Raw genomic sequence first — 25,546 nt, forward strand, 5'->3', positions numbered from 1 at the left:
TACAAATGTATATAATAATTTAATTTGCCGAAAATTGGCTAATACTGGTACTTGCTATACTTGCAATAGGTTACATAATAAATATTTGTATATTTTAGTAAACAAAATTTAATGTGGTTTTTATATATTCATTAAAACTGAAAAATAACTAAATTTTCCGAGAATTCGGAAATGTTTTAAATATGTGTAATGTTTCATAAAATGAAATGACTGTTTTGTAAACCAGACCAATCTAATAAATATTAAATCAACGTATGTATGTATGTACATATATACACCGAAGTGCAGACTTCTCCAAGAAAAAATTTCTTGCTCTGCAGAAAACTTTTATAAATTTCAATAAATAAGCCCCAAAAACGGGAGTGTAATCCGCGAGCAAATTGTTGTTGTTGTCGGAGATTGCAGAATAAGTAGCGGTGTGAAAAAGGAAAATGCGTCGAATTTCTCCTGCTCGGATAACACGGATTGTGTTCTATTTCGTATCAGTTCACAGTTCATTCGTTTTAAGTGATTATTTACAATATATTTGAAAATTTAGTTTTATTATATATTCTCTAAATATGTGTAATATAAAAAAAACAAAGGTGATACTATTTTTATTTGTGGTTGAAATGAACTATTTCTAGGAAAAGTAGTCTGCGATTTACTTGTAAAAGCAACAACAAGTGTATCTAGATTAATTCCTACACGCGAGCATGCGAATACCTCATTAAATAGTGGAACACCAAAATAAAAATTGTTGATAACGAGCAAAAAATGCTTCCTCGTTTGACCACAGACTAATCTGGTTACATTTATATGAGTGTTCGTGAATCTTATAACAAAAAATATGGCAATATTTTCTTTAATTTGGGTGTACTGTTTTGAGCACACCCTGTTTGAAATAAAAAATTCTTTTTTAAGCGGGTCCCTCGCAATTAAGTGTGAAAAATAATTTCCTTATGCGCAGTATTAAATTTGTCTAAAATCATTAATTGTTTTACAATTTTAATAATCAAGGTTAGTAATGCTATTATTGGTTATCATTCGTGCTTTATTTTCCGTAAATAGAAATATTAAATTTCAAACACGTGCTTGGTCGGAACATAAATTTGTATATACGATTATACCGAAGATTCGGTTAAAACTAAGTTTAAATTCTGTAACAGATATTGTAAATTTTAATCTATAAATTATTATATTTTCAGATTTTAATTATCCATCGAAATGGATGTTCCAGCAGATAAAAATTGTGAAGTAGATTCTTGCAACGATTCTGATGATGGAAGGAAGGACTCCGACAATGCGAAAATGATGTATGACCAATACACTTTTAAAAATAATGTACATATATATATTGCAAATTACATTTATCAGGAGCTAATTTTATCATTTAAGATTTACAAAAATGTATTCGAATAATTTTGATTGTACAGATTTTCTAGCGAAAATGTTCAGTCATAATAAGTGCCGTTTGGTTTTATATTTTAATTAGAACTATTAATACTTTTAGACCATTTGGATGTATGGGTGCTTTATTTCGGCGTCAGTTTTTACAGGAAATGGTTAAAAATTTACCTGCGCCTATACAAAATAGAGTAGTTGCACTAAAAAATATACAACTCGAACACCTTAAGTTGGAAGCAGAGTTCTTTGAAGAAGTTTATAAACTAGAACGGAAATACCAAGAAAAATATCAGCCCCTTTTTGACAGAAGGAAAGACGTCGTTACAGGTCAAGTAGAGCCTTCAGAACAAAAGCCCCAATGGAAATCTGATGATTTGGAGGATTCTGAAACAACCCCTGAATTTCAAGATATGATTAAGTAAGAGTATATACACTTTAGTAAATATAAAATTTCGGTTTAACATTGTCTATTGTAGAAAAATAAGGGAAATACCCGAAGATACCAAAGGAATTCCAAACTTCTGGTATACAATATTTCGTAACACTGAGTTATTGGGTGATATGATACAGGAACATGATGAACCCGTTCTAAAAAAACTAACGGATATCAAAATTAAATATGACGACGAGGTGATTGAAGTGTGATATCATATTTAAGCTTTAACGAATCTTTTATTTTTTAGCATTCCTATACTTTGGAATTTTATTTTGATAAAAATGAGTACTTTTCAAATGAAGTTCTTACCAAACAATATTTTTTAAAAGCTATGGTCGATGAAGACAATCCATTCGGTTTTGAAGGTCCAGAAATTTATAAGTGCAAGGTACTTATTATATATAAATTTATATTGGTATATATTGATATATAATTATATAACACATATTAACAATCTTGTTTAGGGTTGTAATATCAACTGGGAAAAGAAAATGAATCTTACCATAAAAACAATTAGAAAAAAGCAAAAGCATAAGGAACGCGGAACAGTCCGTAATATAGTAAAGCAAGTACCCAATGACTCGTTTTTCAATTTCTTCAACCCACCCGATGTCCCAGAAGATAAAGATGAAATGGATGAAGAAACCCAAGGAGTATGTTTTAATATAAAAAGCCGTTAGGTAATAAAATTTTATTATACATACATTTTTTTTTTATAGATTTTGGCAACCGACTTTGAAATAGGTCACTTTTTACGAGCTAGAATCATTCCAAAAGCAATTCTTTATTACACTGGAGATATTATTGACGACGAAGATGACGATGACGGCGAGTATGATGATGATGGTGAAGATGACGATGAAGATGAGTCGGACGACGAAACAGTTGAAAAAGAAAAACGTATAAAATCAATAGATGATTGTAAAAACCAATAGCATTATGCGGGCATCTACTAACATTAAATCACTATAATTCAAAATTTATTTTTTGTAAGAATTTTGTAAATGAAGCTCTAAGCGAAAATATGATTTAAAAAGCTATTTAGGCTACTTATTTTCCAATTAACGGATACATAATTGAATTTTATAGGTGGCCAAATTAGCATTGCTTTTTTTGGAAGTTGGAAGTAGCTGTCTGGTTATGATACAAGAATGAAATATAAATATTTTCATAAATTTTCATTTTACAATAAAAAAAGCTTCAGGTCTAAAACTTTGGTATATTTATAAATCGTAAATTACCCAAAATAATATTATCTCGAAATATATTCTTTGATTGATTCAAAACATATTAATCAATTAAATTTTTCTTTTATAAAACGGAGCCTTTTAATATTACTTTAATTAAGAAACAACATTTCCTTAAATCATTTCCTTTATCTGTTCAACAGAATCTTAACCAATTAACAAAAGTTGAGAACTTCTATATTATACATAAATGTAATATTTATTTTGAATAATATAACATTTAATTATTGATATGCCCCTGGCATATCCTTATTGTAAGCTTTAATATAAGCCTCATGTAACTTTTGAACGAAGTCATTGTCATTTTGAATTAGAAAATTAAACGCTTGTATTAACTGGGACTGTGTAAGAGGTTCCTTTATCGGCGAGCTTTTGCCTACATCTGATGGTTTATCAAACATTGTGGGTAGCAACAATGCTGGTTTTGTCGTCTTTGGCTGTTCTTTAACAAGAAGTTGGCGAAGACGTTCTTCTTCTGTAACTAATAAGGGAGTACAAGAGCTTTGAAGTCTTCCAGTGGGTTGACATAGTTTCGTGGATGTATTAGATGTACTTTCTACCCCAGAAAGAAAATCCAAGTTCACTGCTGGTGTGCCTTGATTGTTCGATTTAGATTCTGTAGTCACTTCATATTTGCAGTTAACCTCAGACGATTGGGTGTCACCCCTAGGCGTTTTTGCACGTTGTTGTTTTTCCAATTGCTCAACTGACAAAGAATTTGGTATAGCGCGTTGTATAAAAGGCACTTCCGTAGACCGAGGCTTTGCAGCGGCAAAAAATTGTAGCACATTGCAAGATGCAATTTTTTGTTGCGTGTTGTATTCTTGCTGAGCTTTGGAAAGCATTTTGAATATATTCACATTTTCATCTTTTATTGGACTTTTTTCATCACTCTCGTTTAAAAAAACTCTTGTATCAACTTTTTGTACCAGATTACCGACTATATTGCCGATACGATCACACTCTTCACTATTATAAAACCAAAAACCTCTGATTCGTGAACGTTCATTGCGATACAGTAAAAACGGCGGCTGAGATTGAAGTTCCAGCTGACTTGTGATCGGTTCCACAAAGGAGGTGGTATTAATACGGTTATTTATAAAAATACTGTGAAACGGTTGCGCATTCCGACTGTAAATAAAAAAAGCTCCCTCAACATCAGTCTTCTCCCACTCGTTATGGTCCGCATTAAACGTGTAAAAGGCAACATGCGAAGAAGTATCAACAATGTCTTTTGCGTACGGATCCACTTTCTTAATAGCCGCTAGGTTCATGCGTGCTTTACTACTTTCATCGAGGCTCATTTTCGTCACTCTTAAATTTTAATAACACGTAAATACCACAGTAAATTAATAATTTTACGTCAACAAAATCAGCATTCAACAAGGTGTTCTATATACCACATTTAATTAAAAGAGATTGTTTGGAAAGGATTTTTCAAACAGGGTGTTTCAAAATAAACTTGTTTTGTCGTAATTTTGAATTTTAGCCTTGAGAACTTGAGCTGCCCTTCTGGAAGCAATGAGCAACAAAAGATTCCGTATGTAAACACAAAGTGTTTAGAGGGAAAAAACTTTGCCCTACTTCCTTTGATAATAAATAATAAATTAATAAAATATCGCAATAAAAAATGTAATCCCCAAGTTTCGATCAGCATCCATACCTTACGTTTTATTTACAAAATGATTCTTTATTTCAAATTAATATTAATAAAATAATATTTATATTGTCCTTTTTAACAATAATTTGTTCTTTGAACCCTTTCTGCTATTGTGAATGATCTAAAATATGTCAAACCAAAATTGGTAACATTGTCGCAAGTAGCGATGACAATTTTATGAGGTATGCATGTCATCTTTGCCTGCATACTCTCTTTTGCGAATTTATGTCAAAAATATCTGTATCATTTGCCCATGGAATTCACACAGGTAACTAGAGCCACGGCCGTGACCTGTTGTGGTGCAACCATTCTCTAACAATGCATGCGCAATAATAGCTGTCAATCGAACAAACTTTCCAAATTTTCATACGAACTGACAGCACTAAAATCGAATTTTCTATACTTGGTCGCACTGAACTCTGTTTTCTGCAACAAATTTAATTTTTATTAAAGTTTTTTATTCAATAAATTCAATACAAAAATAATAACGATTTATCTTCGCCTGCCATTTCATTTGTTTATAACAATTTTTATTATTTTGACAGTAATTTGTCTTTTGAGCCGTTCACAATAGTAAAATGGTTCTAAAATGTGTAAAACAAAACTTGGTAGCACTCAGTAAGCGGGGATAGAATTATTAATGAGGTATTCGCATACTCTCCTGCACGGATGCAACTAGATAACTTTGTTGTTGCTTGCACATGTAAAGTTTTTGGCAGGCGAGCAGCGCCCAAATATAGCGAGCAGAGAAGTGACCAATCGATGGCAGCTAATGTGTGCTACTTTCTTTGGTGAAAAATACCTAAATCTGCGTTTCAAACACATATATACCGTTCAATAAAAACGCCATTCTTATATACATAAGTCGACTTATCGTTCTTCTTTATGCAAAAGATGAATTCAAAAAATGTTGTGACATCTTGAATGTTGAAATCGCCAATAGCGCTAGCTCGGTCAACGACTGTTGGAGAAGGGATTGAAAGAAACAATGCTTTTTTGCAGACAATATGTATATTTTTAGCTCTACTATATAAAAGAGCATATATGTAGACATAGGTATATACTCAAAAATTAGATAATTTTAATAACAAAAACGTTATATTATTGAATACATATCATATTACTTTTACACATTTTTTTTCAAAAGGCATCATTGAACAAACATACATATTTATATGTTTTATAAATTTATGTATTTTGTCTTACATTTGCATATATCTAACATATGTAAAAATTCAAATGGTCCAAGAATACATATATAATATATTATTATACTTGCTTCAAATGTATAGAAATGTAGAGCATTAAATCAATTGGTTCAAAGTGCTGAAAGAGGCGGAAGTTTTGTCGATTTCATCAAAATTTTTCTTAATCTTGTTGCTGTTCCAACTGTCTTCATCTAGAAAAGGCATATTTTCATGTGTAGCATACATGGACCACAAGAGTTTTTTTAGATCACATTTCGGTGGTACGCATCTATTCTGCATGATGGTCAAAATATTTTCGAAAGAGTTCGATAAGAAGCATCGTCGGATCTTGTTGTCCAAATCGATAAGAATCCTAAGTTATTAAATGAAAAATAAGTATTTATTTAGATGTATAAAATGTAAAAGTGGAAGGAAATATGTACATACTATATACGATTTTCGTTTAACTTTACTATTATACATACTCACCCACCATGGCTTAGACAGATGCATTTATTAAGTTAGTTCACTTTTTACTTGTGCTTGTTATGTTATTAGTCGCATATATACTTACATATAGTGTATTCGGGACGGACTTTTTGGAATTAGAAATTTATTATAGGTTTTGTCATTTTCTGTTGGCACGCTTCTGTTACTTTTAATATCTGAACGGAAAACATCAACTCACCAAATAGCAATTGTACACAGCGGAGATTTTCATTATTCATAATACTTTTGTTCAATTTTATTTACTGTGAATTATAAACTTACCAATGTTGGTTATACTGTTATTTTTTGACATAAAATATTCAGACACAATTTTTATGCTTCCCCGCATCACATTATAATTATAACATACGTTTACAAATAATGCATTTTGGAAGATGTCCAAACATGGAATAAGCACACAAAGCTATTTACACAACGTCATTATTAGCAGCAGTTATATTTTATTCCAAAAGTTGAAAATACATATTGTAAGTATACGTACATATACACATATCATATATGAGAAATAACCATTAATGGCTAATTATTTTAAAGTTTACTAAATTACCTTAAGTATATATTGTCCAGATTCATGTTTTTAAAGTCAGCTTGTTAGAGAAAAACACATTAATATTAATTTGTAGGTGCATGCACTTAAAAACAAAACAAAAAATTACGCATTCAATTTTTTCCTCAGCATTTCTTAATATATAAAATTAATTAAATATTTAAATGTCGATTTTTTCGCTTCTTTTTATTAAGTGTCCACCACCAATACTGTCTAAAGTTCTCTTGGGATGGGAGTCGAATTTTTCATAGTTCACTCTGTCATTATTTCTAAGTTGTAGAAGTACAGCCAGTGCTTTTTTTGAAATATTTAAATAATTACGGCAATTGTATTGTGTGTAGTTATCTTCGTCTGGTAATGTCAAAAGTAGATAAACTAGTTGCCCAAATAAATTGTAGTTGTCTGTTTGATAGTCGTGGTCGTTGCACAGTTCATCTAAGAGTTGGAGAAAACTTTCTATTAAAATTAAAATGAATTATAAATAAAAGGGAGTATATAAAATAATATGTTTACAAAGCTTGATTTCTACTTTAAAATTACTTAAACGTTAGTGCACCTCTTCCAATTACCTTTCAAAGTCGGATAATTATCATTATACGTTGTTGAGATCTAAAAAAAAATCATATTTTGTTAAAACTGTTAACTTTAACTGAATAGATTTTTATCGACAATCGTAAAAGCATATTTTGATATTGTAGGTTTATTATATAAAAATAATTATTTATACCAAGTTTTGTCACAAATTACATAGAAACGCTTACAAATTTGCAAAATAATTTATGACTTACCTTTGATGGCATAGCCATAGCAGATACAATACAAACGGCTAAAAAGAGCACAGAAATAATTTTCATTTTAGTAAACAATTATATTTCTATTGTAACTAGGTTTTAGTCCTAACTCTTCGAATTTTCAACTTTAACTGTCTTTTAGCTGTATCCGTCTGTCTTATTTATACCGGACTATTAATTTCTAAATAAAGGGTGGTATTTATTATACTTGCAGAAAAAAGATTAGTTTCAAGTTGAAATGTTCGTGGATTTTAATACTTAAGCGTTCCTGACGTTCCTGCTGATGAATACTGTCTCTGCAGATGCTGTAAAAGTGTGTTGACATTTTTAAACCAATGTTTTTAATAAAATAAATTAAAATAAAAAAACATTAGTTTCACTATTACCCGTTTATATCCTTATTACAAAATATTTTTTTTTTTTTTGAAGTTTGTTCGAAGTAAGCATGCTCCTTTTTATAAATTTGTTTTTAGCGGAAAAAGAAAGTTGGCCCGATTATTCACCCTGTATTATTATTATTAACATATCTATTGCTATGGTAACCAATGGCTTGAAGTTAACTTCTTTTGGTTGAATTCATATGTACACACTATTATGATAACAGTATGCACTTATGATACCACAAATTATACTACCATATGTTAAATAATCATAAATATAAAACATATTTTAATTTAAACAAAGTATACATATGTACATACAATGTATATACGTAAATTTATAACTTGAAATCAAATAAATAATTAAAAAAAAACATACGATATATACATATCTCAGCGATTATATGTGTACACCTACATACATATATAAAAACAAGCAGAACACTGTTGTTAAAGGGTATGCAAATTAAAATGAAATCTGACATTATGTTTTTGGAATGCATAGAAAAATCTTTCTTTATCTAACGTGTAGAACCAGGGTTCTGGTCAAAATAGTGGTCATATCTTTTGTCCATATAAATTAAACCGTTTACCGATTTAGCTTATATTTGACTCCCTCACGCATTATATGGATTAGTTATATAATTACATATGTATTTGTATATACGGTATTTTCAAATCACGCATACTTCTTGAGTTTATAGACTTATAAACTAACAAAAGAATTACACCTGTTGGTACAAACAACATTTAGTTTATCACTTAAAATTAAATAGGGACACTACTGTTAAAATGGATAATTTACTCTTATTAGGGAAATCAATCTCAGAATTATGATATACCGTTGTACACCATTGAGTTATGGCACACGGTTCATAGGAGACATTGGTTAGATTGTGTCCATTAAAATAATAAACATTGTGTTTCCCTCAGATCTCACTCTTTAAAGGCAAAAACATTTTCTATCTTCTATTGAGTATTACGTAATCAAGTACCCGCCTGACAATCGCTTAGTACGATCTATTTTAAACATGTCGAATTTTTTTACATGTCGAATTAAAATTTGCTTCGGAAGATCGCTTTATGGGAATATCCAGTCATAACATTGTTCATTTCTAGTGATAATTATCTATCACTAAATCATATAAAAATGTTACTTATTTTGGAATATTTTAGTTAAATGTATATGAACCGTTATATTTTACTTTGTGCAAAGCTCAAACTTATGATCTCTTTAAACAATTGCATTTGTAAAGTGCAAAGTAGTGTCCATCCCAAGGCTGACTTCCATTGTAGTAAAGGAGAGGATGTCCTTTCTGGAAAGAATAATAGTAAGTCCCTCACGATTTAGATTAGACAATGTACGTTTTTATATCGATATTTTTATCCAATGAAAATCACATTTCAGAAAAGAAAATTTCTTGTGAAGAATTTATACATACATACACCTACATATATTTAAACTTAACATCAGTGATTTTCAATTCATTAGACGCCCCATAGTTCTGCTACTACATAGCAATTTTTTATTGGAATTTGGTTTAGGTAATTTAACAAATAAATTTTCATTACAATTCATGTATGTCATATTTATTTATTTAACATTTTATTAAAGATTAATAGTTAATTTTGATACTATTTAACACAAAAATATTTTTTATATTCTTCCGGCTGTGTATGGAAATCATCCCTGTAGTTATCTGCTGGAAGCGGAACCGCTTCTCACTAAAATTTTGTGCATCAAGCGGTCGCTCCTACACTATGTCGACGACATAACGCATTAAACCGACCAGACTGCGGACAGTTCCAACACGCCTTAAATAACATTCACAAAGGAGCCATTAACATCCATAGTGACCATTCCGAAACTTCGTTCTAGATACTTTTGCTGGTTAAACTCGTACTTATCGAAACTGAACCCCGACTTACAGAATATATGTATGTCTTGCATGCATGATACTAGTTACGTCTTCGCATGCCCAACGAACCCGACTCATCTAACAATCCTCTATTTGGTCCGACTCCGTCGAAATAGCACTTTTCCGGGCCTACTGTTAGATGACCTCGACAACGAGAATGTTGAGGGACTTGTAGTTTGGTTTTTGTTCACAACCCGTAAATGATTTTACCTCTTATTTTTAACAGGATAATACATTTGTATGTTGTACATATGTGTGTTTATCAAAGGTGAAAATCAATTGGTTCTAAGTGAGATTCAACCACCTCGATCTTTTTAATCCAACTACTAAAAGCCATCTCAACCGACAAAACCCTGCATTACTCGCCGATGCAGTACCAGTAGTCATTTTTACTTTATTATAAACTTCCGTCGAATCTTGAAGAAGTTCCACCCAAACATCGAATAGAAAATAAACTGCATAACTGCTTCAAGAAGAAGAATAACATCTAACTTTGTTAAAAATAAAGGAGTGGACCTTTGCTTTAATAATTCAGTAACCCATCCAAAGCAAAATCGAGAGATTTTAGTTACTAGGGCGCCAAGATTTGAGGCCATTTGTATGTTAATTAGCCCAAAATAAACAATTTTTATTAAATATAAAAATGTATATCTCGCACCGTTTACGATACATTCGCACATGAAAATCGGATTATAGCGGCTATTTTTTTTTTTTTTTTGAAGCGCGGCCGGAGGCCCCCAATGCAGAAAGTAGTTCTACGCGAAAGAACTTGTCAATCAATCACATACACATGCATAAGTGCGCGCATTGGCTGCTGTTAGCACATAACTTCAACGCTCGATATCTCGTAAAAGGTGCGATATCAATTTTTTATTTATTAGTGTTATTTTGGGGTAATTAACATAAAAATGGGCTCAAATCTTGGCGCCCATGTAACTAAAATCGTGTCTAAAAGCCGATATCAAACCTACAATTAATATCGGTATATAATATAATTCATTCACTAGACTTCTTAAAAATGCTAGGATTGCACTTGGTAAAAAGAATGGTTATGGTAACAGTAACTCCATCTGGCCTTTGTCCAAGACCAGTGAAACAATTTCGAGATACATCAACATAACGGTATATAACTTACTCTTTATCCTGGAATAAAATTTTCGGAAGAACTTTTTAGGGATAGGGTTCAGAAGATGATGTTATGAATTTAGTAAAGTGGTCAAAAGTTAGAAACTAACCAAAGCAAAAAATGAAGAAAATCACTGCATATGTGTAATATTACTTTCCAAAATATTTATTTGCTCTATTTTCTTGGTTGGTTACGAGCCATGTCTTTAGGGAAAGTTCGCACTGGTGGTGTGCGAATACGACGAGCTTCCTTGGAACGATTCCTTACAACCTTCGAATGGATAGCACATGACACACAGTAATGCAGTTTGGCGTACAGCTTTGGCAAAATGTATGCTAAAAAAATAATTTGATATTAAAAAATAAATTACAATAAATAAGTCAACTTACTTTCCCAGATAGAAGCTTCAGAAATGTCTCTTACAGCAGCTGCTTCAACAATATTACGAATGACAAACTTCTTAATGGCTTTGTCCTTCGGAACACAACGTGCACAGTTAGTACAGCGCACCGGCTTCACGTGGCCACGGTTATGTTTGCAACGACCTCCGTTACGGCGTTTCTTTGTCTGATAAATAAATAAAAATTATACTCGTTTCATGAGTCAAGCGAGAGACATAGTCATGTAATGATTCTATAGAATTGTTTTGGTTTCATGTTACGTAGTTGTCACGTAAATTCGAAGGAATTGAATAATATGATAAGTCACTCTTTTTATAATACTTTTCCAAAAGCGAAATACTGTAGATATAATATTTTAAGTCATAAATGTTACGCACCATTTTCTTAGCACTTGTCTTCGTCGAACAGGAAGTAAAGAAAGGAAAGAGACTTAAGTTGCTAACTTGGCTGCTGTTTAATTTTCGAATCAACAAGCACACGCTTACAATATTTACAACACTTCTACGTTTATATCGAATTTTTTAATCACAATTTATATAAAAGAATATTTTTACATCCAAACATTTTATATGATAGAAAGTCGTAAATAGAAGCAGAATTATAATTTTAAAAATTGGATATTATTTTAACTCAATAAAAAAGTGAAATTAAATCAAAATATGGGGAAAATGCGGACATTGATTTTAAAAACCAAAACTCTACTGGAAAAGAGTAGCTGAGCGTTAACATACAAAAATCGAGTTGTTTCCTTTTTTTATTCTAAAGAATAAATACTCTTTTTCCTCTGCAACAATCCACAAAATATTGAACTTTTTCGATAATTTAAACTACCGCATGTGCTTCATATAAACAAATTGGAAAAGTCATAGCTGAAGAAGTAGGTGCAGAAAAAAATTTTAAAATAATTTAATTCAATTCAATGGAGTTACTTAGTCATTGCAATCAATGATATATATATATTTCTGTGATGCTGATTTTATATAAATTGTCCAACTTATTGTCAAATAATAAATTGTTTCAAATTTAATAAAATATACACTTTTATTTCTCATCTTTAAATTTGTAATTGAAAAATTTTCAATGAGCAGTGTCTTATAAGTTGTATGCAACAAACAGAAATTTCTGCATTACCAAAACGGTCTAATGCTGCTACAACTGTAGATGTAGCTTTGATTACTTATGTATCCGAACATTAGTATTGCGAATATAATAGAGTTATAGGTTGATGCCAACTTTAAATATCCTTTGGAACGAATAAACAGGAAAACTATGAAATTTCTATTTTATATTCCTTTGTTAATTTTTTCGTAGCTTAATCATTCAATCAGTTGTTATATATTAAATGGCCAGTAAAATCATCTCACAATAAAATTATAAAGTATAAAGAGAGACAGAGACAATTTTTGAATTTGACAAAACACTGTATGTGAACATAACATAATTGAGTTATAACATAGGTTATGATTATACTTGTCTCTGAAAAATATTAATCGACTTTATGTTAAATATGAAACGATTTTCCCATTCTTATTACCATTATGTTTAATATATAACAGCAGTAGGGAAAATCATTTGCAATGCTTAATCGTTGGAATAAAATAAAATATTGAATAAAGTGAGCGATGTATATCAGCATATTAGTTCATATATATGTAAGAGTGTTTTTTCTAATTACAGTTTCTATCGATTCTTCTAAAGGTAACGACAAAAGCAGGAACGACTTCCCAGATTTTCAATGGCATTGGCAATTTTTCCGCACGTTTTGAATTGCGTAAAACGACAACCAGTGCAAATAAATAGATATCATAAATGCATACGACTATTATATACATTAAATGACGATTCCTATAAAAGGTGTTGTATGTTTTACAAATTGGACCCTTATATTTTGGATTATAATTACCAAAATACGCGACACATCCATAATAAAAACATTGTACATTCAAAAAATTCAAAGCAACCCAGAATTGAAGATCTAGATCGTGCTTTCAGAGTTTTACAAGAAACTTTGCCAAAATTATTTATAGAACCCCTGGACTATTCGATATACAGTCCTAATTTGGTATTCGAAAATAATATTACCGGTAAACAAACAATAGGATTGTACCATTACGTGAAACAAATCGCACTTTTGCGAACAGTAGGACATTTGAAATATGCTTACGTCAAGTTTGAAGTGCTTAAAATCACAAAACATACTGAGGATTATACTGTGAAAATTAGATGGAGAGTTCGTGGCATATCTGGACTTAAAGTTATGCTTTCATTTTGGAAATATAAACTATGGCAAATGAAAGAAGTTTTTGACGAGCAAGAGTCATGGTATGATGGATTTTCAGTTTGTTATTTAGGACCGGATGGTCTTATACATAAACACGTTGTGGATAGAGTAATGCCAGATGAAAATAAAAAAATAGTTGAAACCGAGTCTGCGCAAAGTTTGCCAACCGGGTCCGTGGCAGTCACATCGCCGAAACTGTAAATGTTGCTGATTATGAAGTAGCAAATTAATTATTTAAAGCTGTTATCAAATGAGGAAAGTAAATAAATACAACTCTACACTTTTGTGTAATTCTATTTAGTAAATTATTAAATACGACAGTGATCTATGTACCAGATTGGAATCGGTTTTCTATACAGACAAGGAATTTAATTGTACGAATTGTGTCAAATAATTCTGAAGAATGTTTTCTGTCGCTAATAAACAATAGCATGTTCTTTTCATTTATAAAAAAAAAAAACAAAAATGTTCTTCAATTAATACCAGTATCTCACATCCTCACCTAAACTAAAGTTTTATATACTTTGAATTCATAATTTTCTTTTTAATCATTCGACATTCGCAATTACTGATAACACATTCAGTGAAAATCGCCTATATGGGGCATCTCGACAACCAAAAGTGGGTGCGATAATTATTCCTATTTATTAACAATGAAGACTGCATATTGCTTCTGATCGGCAATAGTTATCGAGATAGCTGGTGTGTTGCTTATTTGAAATACTATTATATTATATGACAGATATTTTAGTTTTGAAATTATAATTAAAAATTATATATATCCTCAAACTTTTCAATAGACATCAGAAAAATTTATTGACATCTTGTCTTTTAAGAAATTCAGAAATTCATATAACGGATGATGCTCATTATATTCTGTTTTTGTGCTATATTAATTATCACAAATTACATTTCAAAAGCAGAATACTGCTTGCCTTTCGGGATTTCGCGATTTCGTGCCCTAATTTGTTCCTCCGCACATATTATAGCATATAATGACATTATAATCAGTAAAAGCGTCACAGTACATACATGTTTATTATGACGGCTGTATTATATGTTATGATCAAGAAGAATAGTAGACAAGATTACGACATTAGTGACGTAATCAGGACTCAAAATGAAGAAGAATTTTCAAATCGAAACGTAAATGTAAAACATAGTGAACCAAATTGAACAATGTGCACATAAAATATCACAATGAACGTAATTGTTAAAATCGTCATATATTAAATGATCCAATATTAGAATGCATATTTATAATTAAAAATGTTTGTTTTGTTACAAAACGTTCGCCATTTTTGCCAACTTTTTTGTTAGTAGGAAATGTGAAAAAAATCTTAATATACGATTTTTTGTACTATTGTTATAAAATTCCGTCATTGTGTACTTCTTCAGAGCTAACTAAAAACGAATGTCGTAATCTTGTATTCTATCATTCTCGTGTTATGATCATATATAATTTATATTTTTCTTGGCAACTCTATTATTTTCCAGTATATTCAGGTTGCATTATGTGCGTCATTTCATAAATTTTCCACACCGTCAAATTGTTGTGATTTCAGCAAATTTATTGGTGAACCGTGGTTAAGTGAATTGTACTTACACGAGAAATGATTGTATGAACGTAAATGGAAAAGAAAACAAAAAAATATAATGAGTTTTAAAAGAGAAAACTCGGAATCCGTCGGTAAATATACTTGTGATATACAATTTATATCACAATTTTTATATTTTTCGTAGAGCATAGACAATTGTTATGCTATATTTCATCTATGGATAATAGAGAGAAAAAAACAAATGTATTGCAATTCTCCGGTTGCAGTTCTTACCATACTTGTATTTATGAAAGTGATAATTTAAGTGTGAATATATTTTTATTTCCAATTATCCAGGCATTGGTCGAAAATTGTATCATAAAATATATGTATGTATATGTACATAAAAATATGCTCGCAATTTGATAGATACAGTTGCTTTGAAATAATGTATTGTTGTAATTTATATGTATAGCATACGACAATATCTTTTAAACATTTCATATATAGAACTATTCTAAGTTTTAAGGAATGGTAATGAGATTTATTAACTCGTTTACAAAATAATACAATTGTACTAAGTTCTGTAAAGTGATACTGGTTTATCAAGTTATATAACTTTATTTTTAAAGACAATTACATACTATTAAAAACACAAAATATATAATTTTATTGTTGGTTTGTATTTCATTTTAAAAAGTATACAGCGGAAATAAATTTTCTAAGCGACTGAAAATATTGGAATCGTTAATATTTCAAAAAGGAATAACAAATGGAATGCTAACCGTTAAAACATACTTACAAGAAAAAACCGATATACTTTCAAATATTGAAGGCAAAGCTGTTTCAATTGAAACCTTATTGGATGCTCTCCTTGTTTTGTACGATGAATGCTGCAACTCATCGTTGAGACGAGAAAAGACCTTGGCTGATTTTATAAAGTTAGGTAAGTGATGATTATATATATTTTTGTTATATTGTTGTTTTAATGTAGGATCTCACATTCCTACTTTTTACAAACTTATTTTTTGGGGATATTGGTAAACTACTCACTAATATACCGTTGTAATAGATATTTCACTATCAGTCAGATTTTGTTTAATAAATAGAATGTGGGAAAACCTTTCAAATGAGCTATTTCAAAATTAATTCTTTAGTTTCCTGATACTGGGTTTCACTTATATTTATGTTATATACATATCACATATTTTAAGTACTAATAGAAAATTTGTTTTTTTTTTTTTAGTAAAACCAGTGGCGACATTGCTTAAACAGCTGCGTTTATCCCGAGATGACTTTGAAACGATTAAAATTATTGGGCGTGGCGCATTTGGGGAAGTGTGTGTTGTTCGAATGCTTGCAACGCAGCAGATATTCGCAATGAAAACATTAAACAAATGGGAAATGCTAAAACGTGCCGAAACAGCTTGCTTTCGAGAAGAACGCGATGTTTTGGTATACGGTGATAGGCAATGGATAACAAATTTGCATTATGCATTTCAGGATGATAGCAATTTGGTAAGTAAGATTCTATAGGTTCTGAATCAAAGGTTTCCTTTTAATTTCATTGTAATATAGTAAGTCTATGGAGTGATATATTTTTCTTTATATACATTTAATAGTATCTTGTTATGGATTATTACTGCGGTGGAGACTTGTTGACACTTTTAAGTAAATTTGAAGATCGTTTGCCTGAGGATATGGCGAAATTTTATATTGCTGAGACAATTTTGGCGATAGATAGCATACATAAACTCCAATACGTACACCGAGACATTAAGCCGGACAATTTAGTACTTGATATGAAAGGGCACATTCGGTTAGCTGATTTCGGATCTTGTTTACGGATTGGGACAGATGGAATGGTCCAATCAAACGTGGCCGTCGGTACTCCGGATTACATTTCTCCTGAAATACTTCGAGCAATGGAAGATGGTCAAGGTAGATATGGAGCTGAATGTGATTGGTGGTCGCTTGGAGTTTGCATGTATGAAATGTTGTATGGCGAAACACCTTTTTATGCAGAGAGTCTTGTTGAAACATATGGAAAAATAATGAACCATCAAAATTGTTTCGACTTTCCTGCTCAAGAGACTCTTGATTATGTTATATCAGAAGAGGCAAAAGATTTAATGCGGAAACTTATTTGTGCGCCTGAAAATCGTTTAGGTCAACATGGTACAGATGATTTTAAAAGTCATCCATGGTTTGCTGGGTTAGATTGGGGCAACCTTAGATATAGTCAAGCCCCCTATATACCTGAAGTGTCAAGTCCAACAGACACATCTAATTTTGATGTTGATGATACTGATATGCATCTCTCCGACACTGTGCCACCGACAGCAAATGTTGCTTTTTCTGGTCTGCACTTACCATTCATCGGGTTTACTTTTACTCAATGCAGCTCTTTATCTGATTTGGGGAAAGTAGAAATTAATTATGGTCATACAAGTGTCGACGAAGGCGAATCTATGAATCCTGAAATAATGGATGAAAAGTGTAATCTCATTGAAGAAATAAATTGTTTAAAACGAAAAAATTATGACCTTGAAAACAAATTGAAAAACTTTGAAATTATCGAGAAAGCAGCACCCGAAGATAGCAACAACTCCGCATTTATAGCAAGATTGAAAGAATTGGAACAAGAATTGAACGACGTGAAAAGAGAAAAAAATCTCGCATCAAAAGAATATAGTGAAGCATTGGATAGAATAAAAGCTCAGGAAGCTGAATTAAAAGATGCCATATGCCAACGAAAGTTGGCAATGATGGAATACGCAGAAGTTACCGATAAATTATCCGAATTACGTTCTCAAAAACAAAAATTATCGCGGCAGGTAAGTTTCGTCATAAATACTCGATTTGTATAATTTCTACGAAATGTTTTTAATATGATTTATGTGTTGTACTATTCATTTTATTTAAAATATTTAACAGGTTCGTGATAAAGAGGAAGAACTCGAATCAGTTATGAAGAAAATAGACAACTTACGAAATGATCTTCGAAAGGCAGATAAAAATCGACGTGAACTTGAGCTACGAGTAGAAGATGCCATAACAGACATGGCAAAAGAAAAAAAACAAAGAGAACGCTCCGAAGAGTATTGTCGGCAGCTACAATCAGAATTACGGAGCAAAAGTAATACAGATATGAACTCCACTTTCCAAGCGAACGAACCGTTGCGGTACGAAATTGAAAGAATTGAAGTACAATATTCTGAAAAACTGAATCAGCAACAAACCCGCTATAACATTGAACTATCTGAACTGCGAGAGCAACTTATGGAGTCTGAGAAGAATCGGGACTTTTTAATAATAGAACTTCAAAAAACGCGCGAAAAATGCGACTTAAGTAGATTAGAATCTCAAAACGATACCGTAGATACATTAAGTGAACAGAAAAAAATGTATGAACAAGAAAAGAGTATATGGGTAGAAGAAAAGAGAAGATTAATAACGGAAATGGAAAATCTCAAGGAATCTATAAGACAACTTCAAACAAAGCAAGTAGAAGACCAAAATAATTGTGAAGAATTAAGGTACTATTTTATGTGCGCACTTCTATGTATGTTTATTAATTATCTCCTTAAGTACACACTTAATACATTTTGGCTCAAAATATTTTTTTCCCCGAATATTGATAGGACAAAACGGCAAGCTATCATACATTGGGAACGACAAATGTCAGAAATAATACAGTGGGTATCTGACGAAAAGGATGCTCGAAGTTACTTACAAGCCTTAGCAACGAAAATGACTGAGGAAGTTGAATATCTAAAACACTCAGGTAAACAGTTTTAAATACAAAATATAATTACAATTATTATATATATGTGTATACATATGTATGCTGTTTTTACTACACCAATTGCAAAAATAGGATTTATACTATATTTATTAGGACTATATTTATTGCGATGATATTGTTTGCTGTAAATTTTTGTAAAATTTAATAGTCTAGAACACAAGGTTTGTGATTCAGTTCAAAAAAAATTTTTTTTTTTGTTAAATTGCAGGTATTCTTGGAAAATATATATTCTCTAGTGTTATGTGTGTTGTTATAGAATATTTACTAAAGTATTGACAATAATTATCTATGCAGTTATATTATTCTACCAGTATTCACTTCATATTTCATAAAATTCTTTATTAATATGATCTATACATATAGGCTCGTTTCAGCAAAACTATGAAACAAAAAATTGGCGAAATAGACGTTCTCAAAAACTCGATAAGATGGAGTTATTGAATTTGCAAAGTTCACTTCAGGCTGAGATACAGGCAAAAACACTTATTTCGGAAGAACTTAGCCGGACACGAGCGGAATTAATTGCAACTCAAAAGTATGTTAACAATTTATAATATGTAACTAATTATAATTTGTTAAAATGCATTTTTCATCAATGCCAAAGTGATTAGTTGAGGAAAATGTACGCCCATAAATAGATAATCATCGACGGAATGGAAAGTTTTTCTTTTATTTTTTAATTTAATCATATTTTTTATTTGCAAAATATGTTTTACATATTATAACCAACCCGAAACTATGTTAAAGTTATAACAAGAGCAAGGCGATTCTAATTAATATTATCAACATGAAACATTATGTTTCTCGCTATTTATTTTCATATATAAAATTTTCAAATAAAAATTATTATTTACTAAAAAATGTTTACTCTTAGGGATTTAAGAGAAAGCCGTAACCGTTGTGACTCAGCTTTATATGAGCTTCATCATAAGGAAAATGAAATTCGCGATATTCAGAAAACATTAGAAACTTCGGAAGGATGTAAGTATGCATTTATTACTGTTATATAGAAAATTATATTTAACCGTGGTTAAAAACTGCATTTTAAATCTGATGTTTTCGTTTATGTCCTATTATAAGTAGGATTTATTCATAAAAAATAAAATTAGTGTTGAGGAATATAACTTGCAATAAATCCAGATTTTTCAAGTGCTGCTATTAGTATTTTACTAATTTATGGAAAGTCTACGGACTGTAACAAAACTAGTTTGATTAAATCGACAACGATTATAGACATTTTGTTATTCTATAATATGTATAACCGAACTTTGAAATATTAGCTTATATGATGATAGAAGTAATGAATTTTAGCATACTTTTACTTATATTTATTTATTTTTTATTTTATTTTATCTTTATTATTATTTATTTTTAGTTTTATGCATAAAAATTATCATAACGAAAATTTGTAAAGTTGTCTATGATTTTATTTAAATAATTATTTATAAAGTTTAGTCAATTATTTTTTTATTGTGTCTTATCGACAAATATATTTATTCATTATTTTTAATTCATAATTTGTAGATAAATTGTATATACAAGATATGCTAACTAAGTTATTGGAGGATAGTATGAAGTTATGCCCAGTACGGGGGCGAAGAATTGGAAAAAGCATGACAACAGAATTCTACAGAAACACGCCAATAAATATTCATCGCGACAAACTCGCAGAGCTTGCCGATCCTCTTAATGAGTTAATTACTAATTTAAAAAAAGCAAGTGAAAGCATAGGTACCAATTTAATGACAGGGGAAACTAAAGTTATAGATTTATTAAGATTTTCACTGCAAATGCAACAAGCCCAACAAGAACCAACGCACGAAGAGTCGCAATTTATTATTCAAAGACTTGCAAAAAAAATTGTACATCGATGTAGCATATCTTTATGGGTTGGAGTTACATCGTGTTTTGTAGGCATATTTTTGTTCTTGTTACGCAATTATAACTTTGAAAAAATTTTTACAGTTAAAAATTCTTAAGATGATCACACAATATTTTAAAAGGGTTGTATAGAAATAATAAACTTAAAATCTTAGCTTTTTATTGACTTCATAAATTTGTTGTTGAATATTGTTAAGCAGTTTTATAAACAATTAAAATAAAGAGAACACAATAAATAAATAAATAAAAGATATATTACGAAAAGTGTTTGCAGATAGGTAATCAAAAACGTTATTTTTTATAACTTAACTAATTGCGTGTTTTTAGCATGAAATATTTTTAATTACCAGAAATCCAACATTCATTATGCATTCCATAAGAGTTTCTTGTTTACTAAACTAACAAAATTATTTGCCTTAAAATCAAACACTACTGAGTATAATTCAAAAGATAAAGAAAGCAAATGTAATAGCATTATATGCTTAGTGTACCACTATTGTTTCAAAAGGCAACATTCTGGTCTTTATCTGTATTAATATTAAATTATATTAATTGAGTTTAAAGGTTGTTTAGGAGTAATTTAAGTGAAAAGCGATTGTTTTCAGTAGTTCTTAATAAAAAAAGGTTTTAGAAAGAAATCTTGCATAGTTATATTGGAAAAATATATTTGTATATAAACATTTTAATATTCAAATTAAAATTTCTTTAAATTTTTGCATAATATTGCATCATTTTTGGTACACATATACATTATGTATTTGCTTATTATTTCATTGCGTTTTTTAAGTTTTATGCTAATAATTCACATTTTTCTCATTTCATGTCGCTTTTTATTGATCCTGCAACGATGCGTGTTAAATCGTAATATCCAATTTGCCTGGTTTACTGCCTAATAACCTAACTAATGAATACATTGATTGCATAATTGTATTTATGTATGTAAATTTACGCTTTCCTTAATCTCCGTTTTTATCAACGACTATGTGATATATGAATGATAATTTTAACAGTTCTGGAAAGACCTTCTTCGCAAACGTCTTGTAACTATTTCTTTAAAGAATCTGCAGGAAATATTGAAATTCCAGATATTGATGCTGATAGTAATATTTCCAGGGATGTAATGGTTTGTTTACTAATGCCTATTAGTTCTATTGATAACTATAAATGTATTTTTTTACAGGGTAGTTCATTTAATAACAATTTGTCACTCGGAAATTTGAAACAAAATCAAAACTCTTCTGCAACTTCAAGTAGTTCGTATACAATTCGGTATCCGCAAAACTCGAAACTTGACTCACTATATCCATATTATATGGTAGAAAAAAAACATTTTTTAACAACAGATTACAAAAATGAACAAGATAATAGTGATCTGGATGACATTCACGGTCATCATAGTAAGTCAAGCTCAAAGAGCAGCATTAGTGTAAAACCTCTTGATATACATTCTACGAATGTAGCAACTACGAAGGTGCACCAGTTTTTGGTCAGAACTTTCAGCAGCCCAACAAAATGTAATCACTGCACTTCACTGATGGTTGGCCTAACTAGACAGGGTGTTGTATGTGAATTTTGTGGTTTTGCCTGTCACACTGTTTGTTGCCAGAAAGTTCCTACAATATGTCCTGTGCCGGTTGATCAAACGAAGCGGCCGCTGGGAATTGACCCAACTCGAGGGATCGGTACTGCATATGAGGGATATGTAAAAGTGCCAAAGATGGGCATAATAAAAAGGGGTTGGGTGCGTCAATTTGTAGTCGTATGTGATTTCAAGTTATTCTTATACGATATATCAGCGGAAAGAAGTGCTTTACCCAGTGTGAATGTTTCACAAGTTCTAGACATGAGAGATCCGGAATTCGCGGTTGCCAGTGTCCGAGAGAGTGACGTCATACATGCTACTAAAAAAGATGTGCCATGTATATTTAGGGTAAGTTTTGTTTAGCTTCTTAATTTAAAAGCGTTATTAATAATATATTATAATAACTTCGTAATTTTATTATAACTCACATATTGTTGAGTCTTTTAATACTTATAATTTTGTGAAATATTTAATATACGAAATTTAAAAAATATGCATTTGTTTCAATATATTTAAACAATTTTAGATAAAGACTTCGTTGATTGAAGGAGGTCCCACGTGTAACACACTAATGTTAGCAGACAATGAAACAGAAAAGCGAAAATGGGTAGTTGCCTTAGGGGAATTGCATCGCATATTGAAACGTAATAATCTTCCCAATACAGCTATATTTAAAGTGCACGAAATACTAGACAGCTCTCTGACAATTGTGAGGAGTGCTTTAAGCTCTGTTATAGTTTATCCTGATCAGTTTTTATTGGGAACAGAGGAGGGTTTATATTGTATTAATCTGGAGGAATATGGTAAGTTGTCAGCACTTTTTAACAAAAATCATACAGTGTATTCGAAAGCTAACTTTGTTTTAAATAAGTTCATTCTTTTTTTTTTTTTTTTGATTTTCACAGAAATTAATCGCATTGGTGAAAGTAAAAAGATTATTCAAATGTGGTACGTTGAAGAAGAGCACATTCTAGTCATTTTGTGCGGTAAACAAAGACATATAAGATTACTTCCTATAAGAGCTTTGGAAGTGAGCGACGTAGAATGGATAAAAGTATCAGACTCAAAAAATTGTATAGCGGCATGCACCGGTGTCATTCGTCGGTCCCCTGTCAATGTGTATGCCTTTGTCGTTGCATTGAAGCGTCCAACTAATCAAACACAAGTGGTCGTGTATGAGATAAATCGAAACCATTTGAGACATCAAAAAATGTGTGAATTCACTGTGGCGTATCCAGTCCAGAGCCTTCAAATTTTGTCTGATATTAGGCTTGTTATTGGTCATCAAAGTGGTTTCACTGCCTATTATTTGCAGGGCGAAGCGACGACTACTTGTAAGAACACACAATATAAATTTTATTTTTTTAACTAATACATATATTTAATTTTTAGCATTAATACATCCGGAAAATCAATTATGTGCCTTTTTGAATTATTCTGGCGTGGATGCTGTTCGTGTAATTGAAATACAGTGTCCCGGAGGAATTTTCGGAGAGTATTTATTAGTATTCCAAACTTTAGCCATTTATGTTGATCTTCAAGGCAGAAAATCCCGGGATCGAGAGATTACTTATCCAGCTAATCCAACTCATATAAGTAAATTAATATTTTTCCTACTACATACGTTCACATATTAGTAACAATTTAATATGTTTTATATCCTCTTTCTGGTATATTTTACATTATTTTATTATTATTATTTCCAGCGTATTTGGATGGACATTTGTTGGTATTTTCAGAAACGCATGTGGACATTTTCAACACCCAAACCGCAGATTGGGTACAATCGATTGGACTAAAAAGAGCCCAACCTTTAGGACCACAAACAAATTTTGTTTTGACCTACGTTAACGATGCGCCCTTAGTAGTATATTTAGCTAATATACACACAAGTATATATCTATTATTGTGTTATTAAATACGTCATAGGAATATTGTTAACTTTTTTATAGAAGAACTTATTCACATTGGGTCTGCAGAAAAATCAGGATCTAAAAATCCACGCCGACGATTTTCTGTTCGTGAAGTGAACAAGTCATTTAAGAGGTATACAAAATATTTAATAGAAAATTAAATTTATTTGAAAAGGCATTTATTAAAAAAAAAGGAAATTTACCTCATTTATATAACCCATTTGCTGTATTTGAAATAAAAAAATGTTAAATTGGTTCTTATTTTAGCACAAGCGATAGGAGATCTAAAATGATATCAGCTCCAACAAATTTTAATCACATTTCACATATGGGACCAGGTGACGGAATTCAAAATCAAAGGCTTTTGGATCTTCCAACTACTATAGAAACAGCTGATCAGATTAGCAACCAATCTTTTATTATACGTCAATCTTCACATACACCACACGCTACTGCACGCCAAATGATTAATTCACAAAATGGTTAAATATTAATATTAAATAGAATTTATATTAATAGTTATTCAATTGCAGGAAATCCACAAAAAGCTCTTACAATTGATCAACAGAGAACTATTGAATTAGACCAACATCAAGCACAAGCTCGCTCTCCAAGTCCTGTTTCTAATATGAGCTCACCAAAAGAATCGCCCGATATACAATCTTATTTGCCGTTTTAAGGTCTTACAACGTATTATTTTTTATACTTATTTATTTTTTTATGTTTTATTATAATTAGATTTACCCTTTTTTAAATAAATATGCTCATACTTATATGTATGTATGTATGTATGTTTAAGACAATGTGAGGGCAAAATATGAATTTTATACAAGAATGATGAACTGATGCATAATAGTGTTTATTCCAGTGTAGTCTGTACTCATTGGTACGAAACCTAAAGGAAAGATATTTTATTTCAAACTTTGCCTATCATACAAAATAGTAATTAAAAA

The 25,546-nt window shown here is 30.7% G+C and overlaps 6 protein-coding genes across 11 annotated transcripts; 3 read left to right on the forward strand and 3 right to left on the reverse strand.

Annotated features, from left to right (window-relative positions):
• The first annotated feature begins 839 nt into the window (after positions 1-839).
• LOC105213441 (nucleosome assembly protein 1-like 1-A) lies at positions 840-2,883 on the forward strand. The gene is made up of 7 exons (XM_011186285.3): positions 840-999; positions 1,188-1,295; positions 1,493-1,804; positions 1,863-2,016; positions 2,070-2,210; positions 2,287-2,475; positions 2,542-2,883. The coding sequence occupies exons 2-7, from the start codon at positions 1,207-1,209 to the stop codon at positions 2,755-2,757; spliced, it is 1,101 nt and encodes a 366-aa protein (XP_011184587.1). The 5' UTR covers positions 840-999; positions 1,188-1,206; the 3' UTR covers positions 2,758-2,883.
• Positions 2,884-3,242: 359 nt separating this feature from the next.
• LOC105213442 (uncharacterized) lies at positions 3,243-4,486 on the reverse strand. The gene has a single exon (XM_011186286.3). It carries the CDS (start codon positions 4,371-4,373, stop codon positions 3,294-3,296), a length of 1,080 nt encoding a protein of 359 aa, XP_011184588.1. The 5' UTR covers positions 4,374-4,486; the 3' UTR covers positions 3,243-3,293.
• A 1,288-nt stretch (positions 4,487-5,774) lies between these two features.
• On the reverse strand, positions 5,775-7,945 carry LOC105213443 (uncharacterized). 3 transcript variants are annotated; one of them, XM_011186287.3, is made up of 4 exons: positions 7,762-7,945; positions 7,543-7,582; positions 6,974-7,013; positions 5,775-6,289 (listed from the first exon to the last, which is right to left on the reverse strand). In XM_011186287.3, the coding sequence occupies exons 1-4, from the start codon at positions 7,825-7,827 to the stop codon at positions 6,034-6,036; spliced, it is 402 nt and encodes a 133-aa protein (XP_011184589.1). In that variant the 5' UTR covers positions 7,828-7,945; the 3' UTR covers positions 5,775-6,033. The 3 variants fall into 3 exon arrangements, with proteins under 3 accessions (XP_011184589.1, XP_011184592.1, XP_011184590.1); XM_011186290.3 differs by lacking the exons at positions 5,775-6,289; positions 6,974-7,013 and adding an exon at positions 7,020-7,408 and having other exon boundaries at positions 7,762-7,921; XM_011186288.3 differs by lacking the exons at positions 5,775-6,289; positions 6,974-7,013 and adding an exon at positions 7,020-7,429 and having other exon boundaries at positions 7,762-7,921.
• A 3,382-nt stretch (positions 7,946-11,327) lies between these two features.
• LOC105213439 (40S ribosomal protein S26) lies at positions 11,328-12,126 on the reverse strand. Its single transcript, XM_011186279.3, has 3 exons — positions 11,968-12,126; positions 11,579-11,756; positions 11,328-11,524 (listed from the first exon to the last, which is right to left on the reverse strand). Exons 1-3 carry the CDS (start codon positions 11,968-11,970, stop codon positions 11,364-11,366), a joined length of 342 nt encoding a protein of 113 aa, XP_011184581.1. The 5' UTR covers positions 11,971-12,126; the 3' UTR covers positions 11,328-11,363.
• Positions 12,127-13,047: 921 nt separating this feature from the next.
• On the forward strand, positions 13,048-14,184 carry LOC105213438 (uncharacterized protein C6orf136 homolog). Of its 2 annotated transcripts, none has more exons than XM_011186277.3 (2): positions 13,048-13,205; positions 13,268-14,184. In XM_011186277.3, exon 2 carries the CDS (start codon positions 13,326-13,328, stop codon positions 14,070-14,072), a length of 747 nt encoding a protein of 248 aa, XP_011184579.1. In that variant the 5' UTR covers positions 13,048-13,205; positions 13,268-13,325; the 3' UTR covers positions 14,073-14,184. The 2 variants fall into 2 exon arrangements, with proteins under 2 accessions (XP_011184579.1, XP_011184580.1); XM_011186278.3 differs by having other exon boundaries at positions 13,063-13,205; positions 13,289-14,184.
• A 1,190-nt stretch (positions 14,185-15,374) lies between these two features.
• On the forward strand, positions 15,375-25,372 carry LOC105213437 (serine/threonine-protein kinase Genghis Khan). 3 transcript variants are annotated; one of them, XM_011186276.3, is made up of 17 exons: positions 15,375-15,561; positions 16,110-16,355; positions 16,656-16,927; positions 17,032-18,246; positions 18,347-18,948; positions 19,054-19,196; positions 19,581-19,752; positions 20,092-20,198; positions 22,109-22,221; positions 22,279-23,028; positions 23,207-23,483; positions 23,586-24,014; positions 24,073-24,276; positions 24,387-24,572; positions 24,633-24,726; positions 24,861-25,075; positions 25,127-25,372. In XM_011186276.3, the coding sequence occupies exons 1-17, from the start codon at positions 15,528-15,530 to the stop codon at positions 25,270-25,272; spliced, it is 5,205 nt and encodes a 1,734-aa protein (XP_011184578.1). In that variant the 5' UTR covers positions 15,375-15,527; the 3' UTR covers positions 25,273-25,372. The 3 variants fall into 3 exon arrangements, with proteins under 3 accessions (XP_011184578.1, XP_028896905.1, XP_028896906.1); XM_029041072.2 differs by having other exon boundaries at positions 24,636-24,726; XM_029041073.2 differs by lacking the exon at positions 15,375-15,561 and adding an exon at positions 15,640-15,798.
• Positions 25,373-25,546: the final 174 nt, after the last annotated feature.

Source organism: Zeugodacus cucurbitae, chromosome 6 (genome assembly GCF_028554725.1).
Source record: "Zeugodacus cucurbitae isolate PBARC_wt_2022May chromosome 6, idZeuCucr1.2, whole genome shotgun sequence".
In the NCBI taxonomy this organism is placed as follows: domain Eukaryota; kingdom Metazoa; phylum Arthropoda; class Insecta; order Diptera; family Tephritidae; genus Zeugodacus; species Zeugodacus cucurbitae.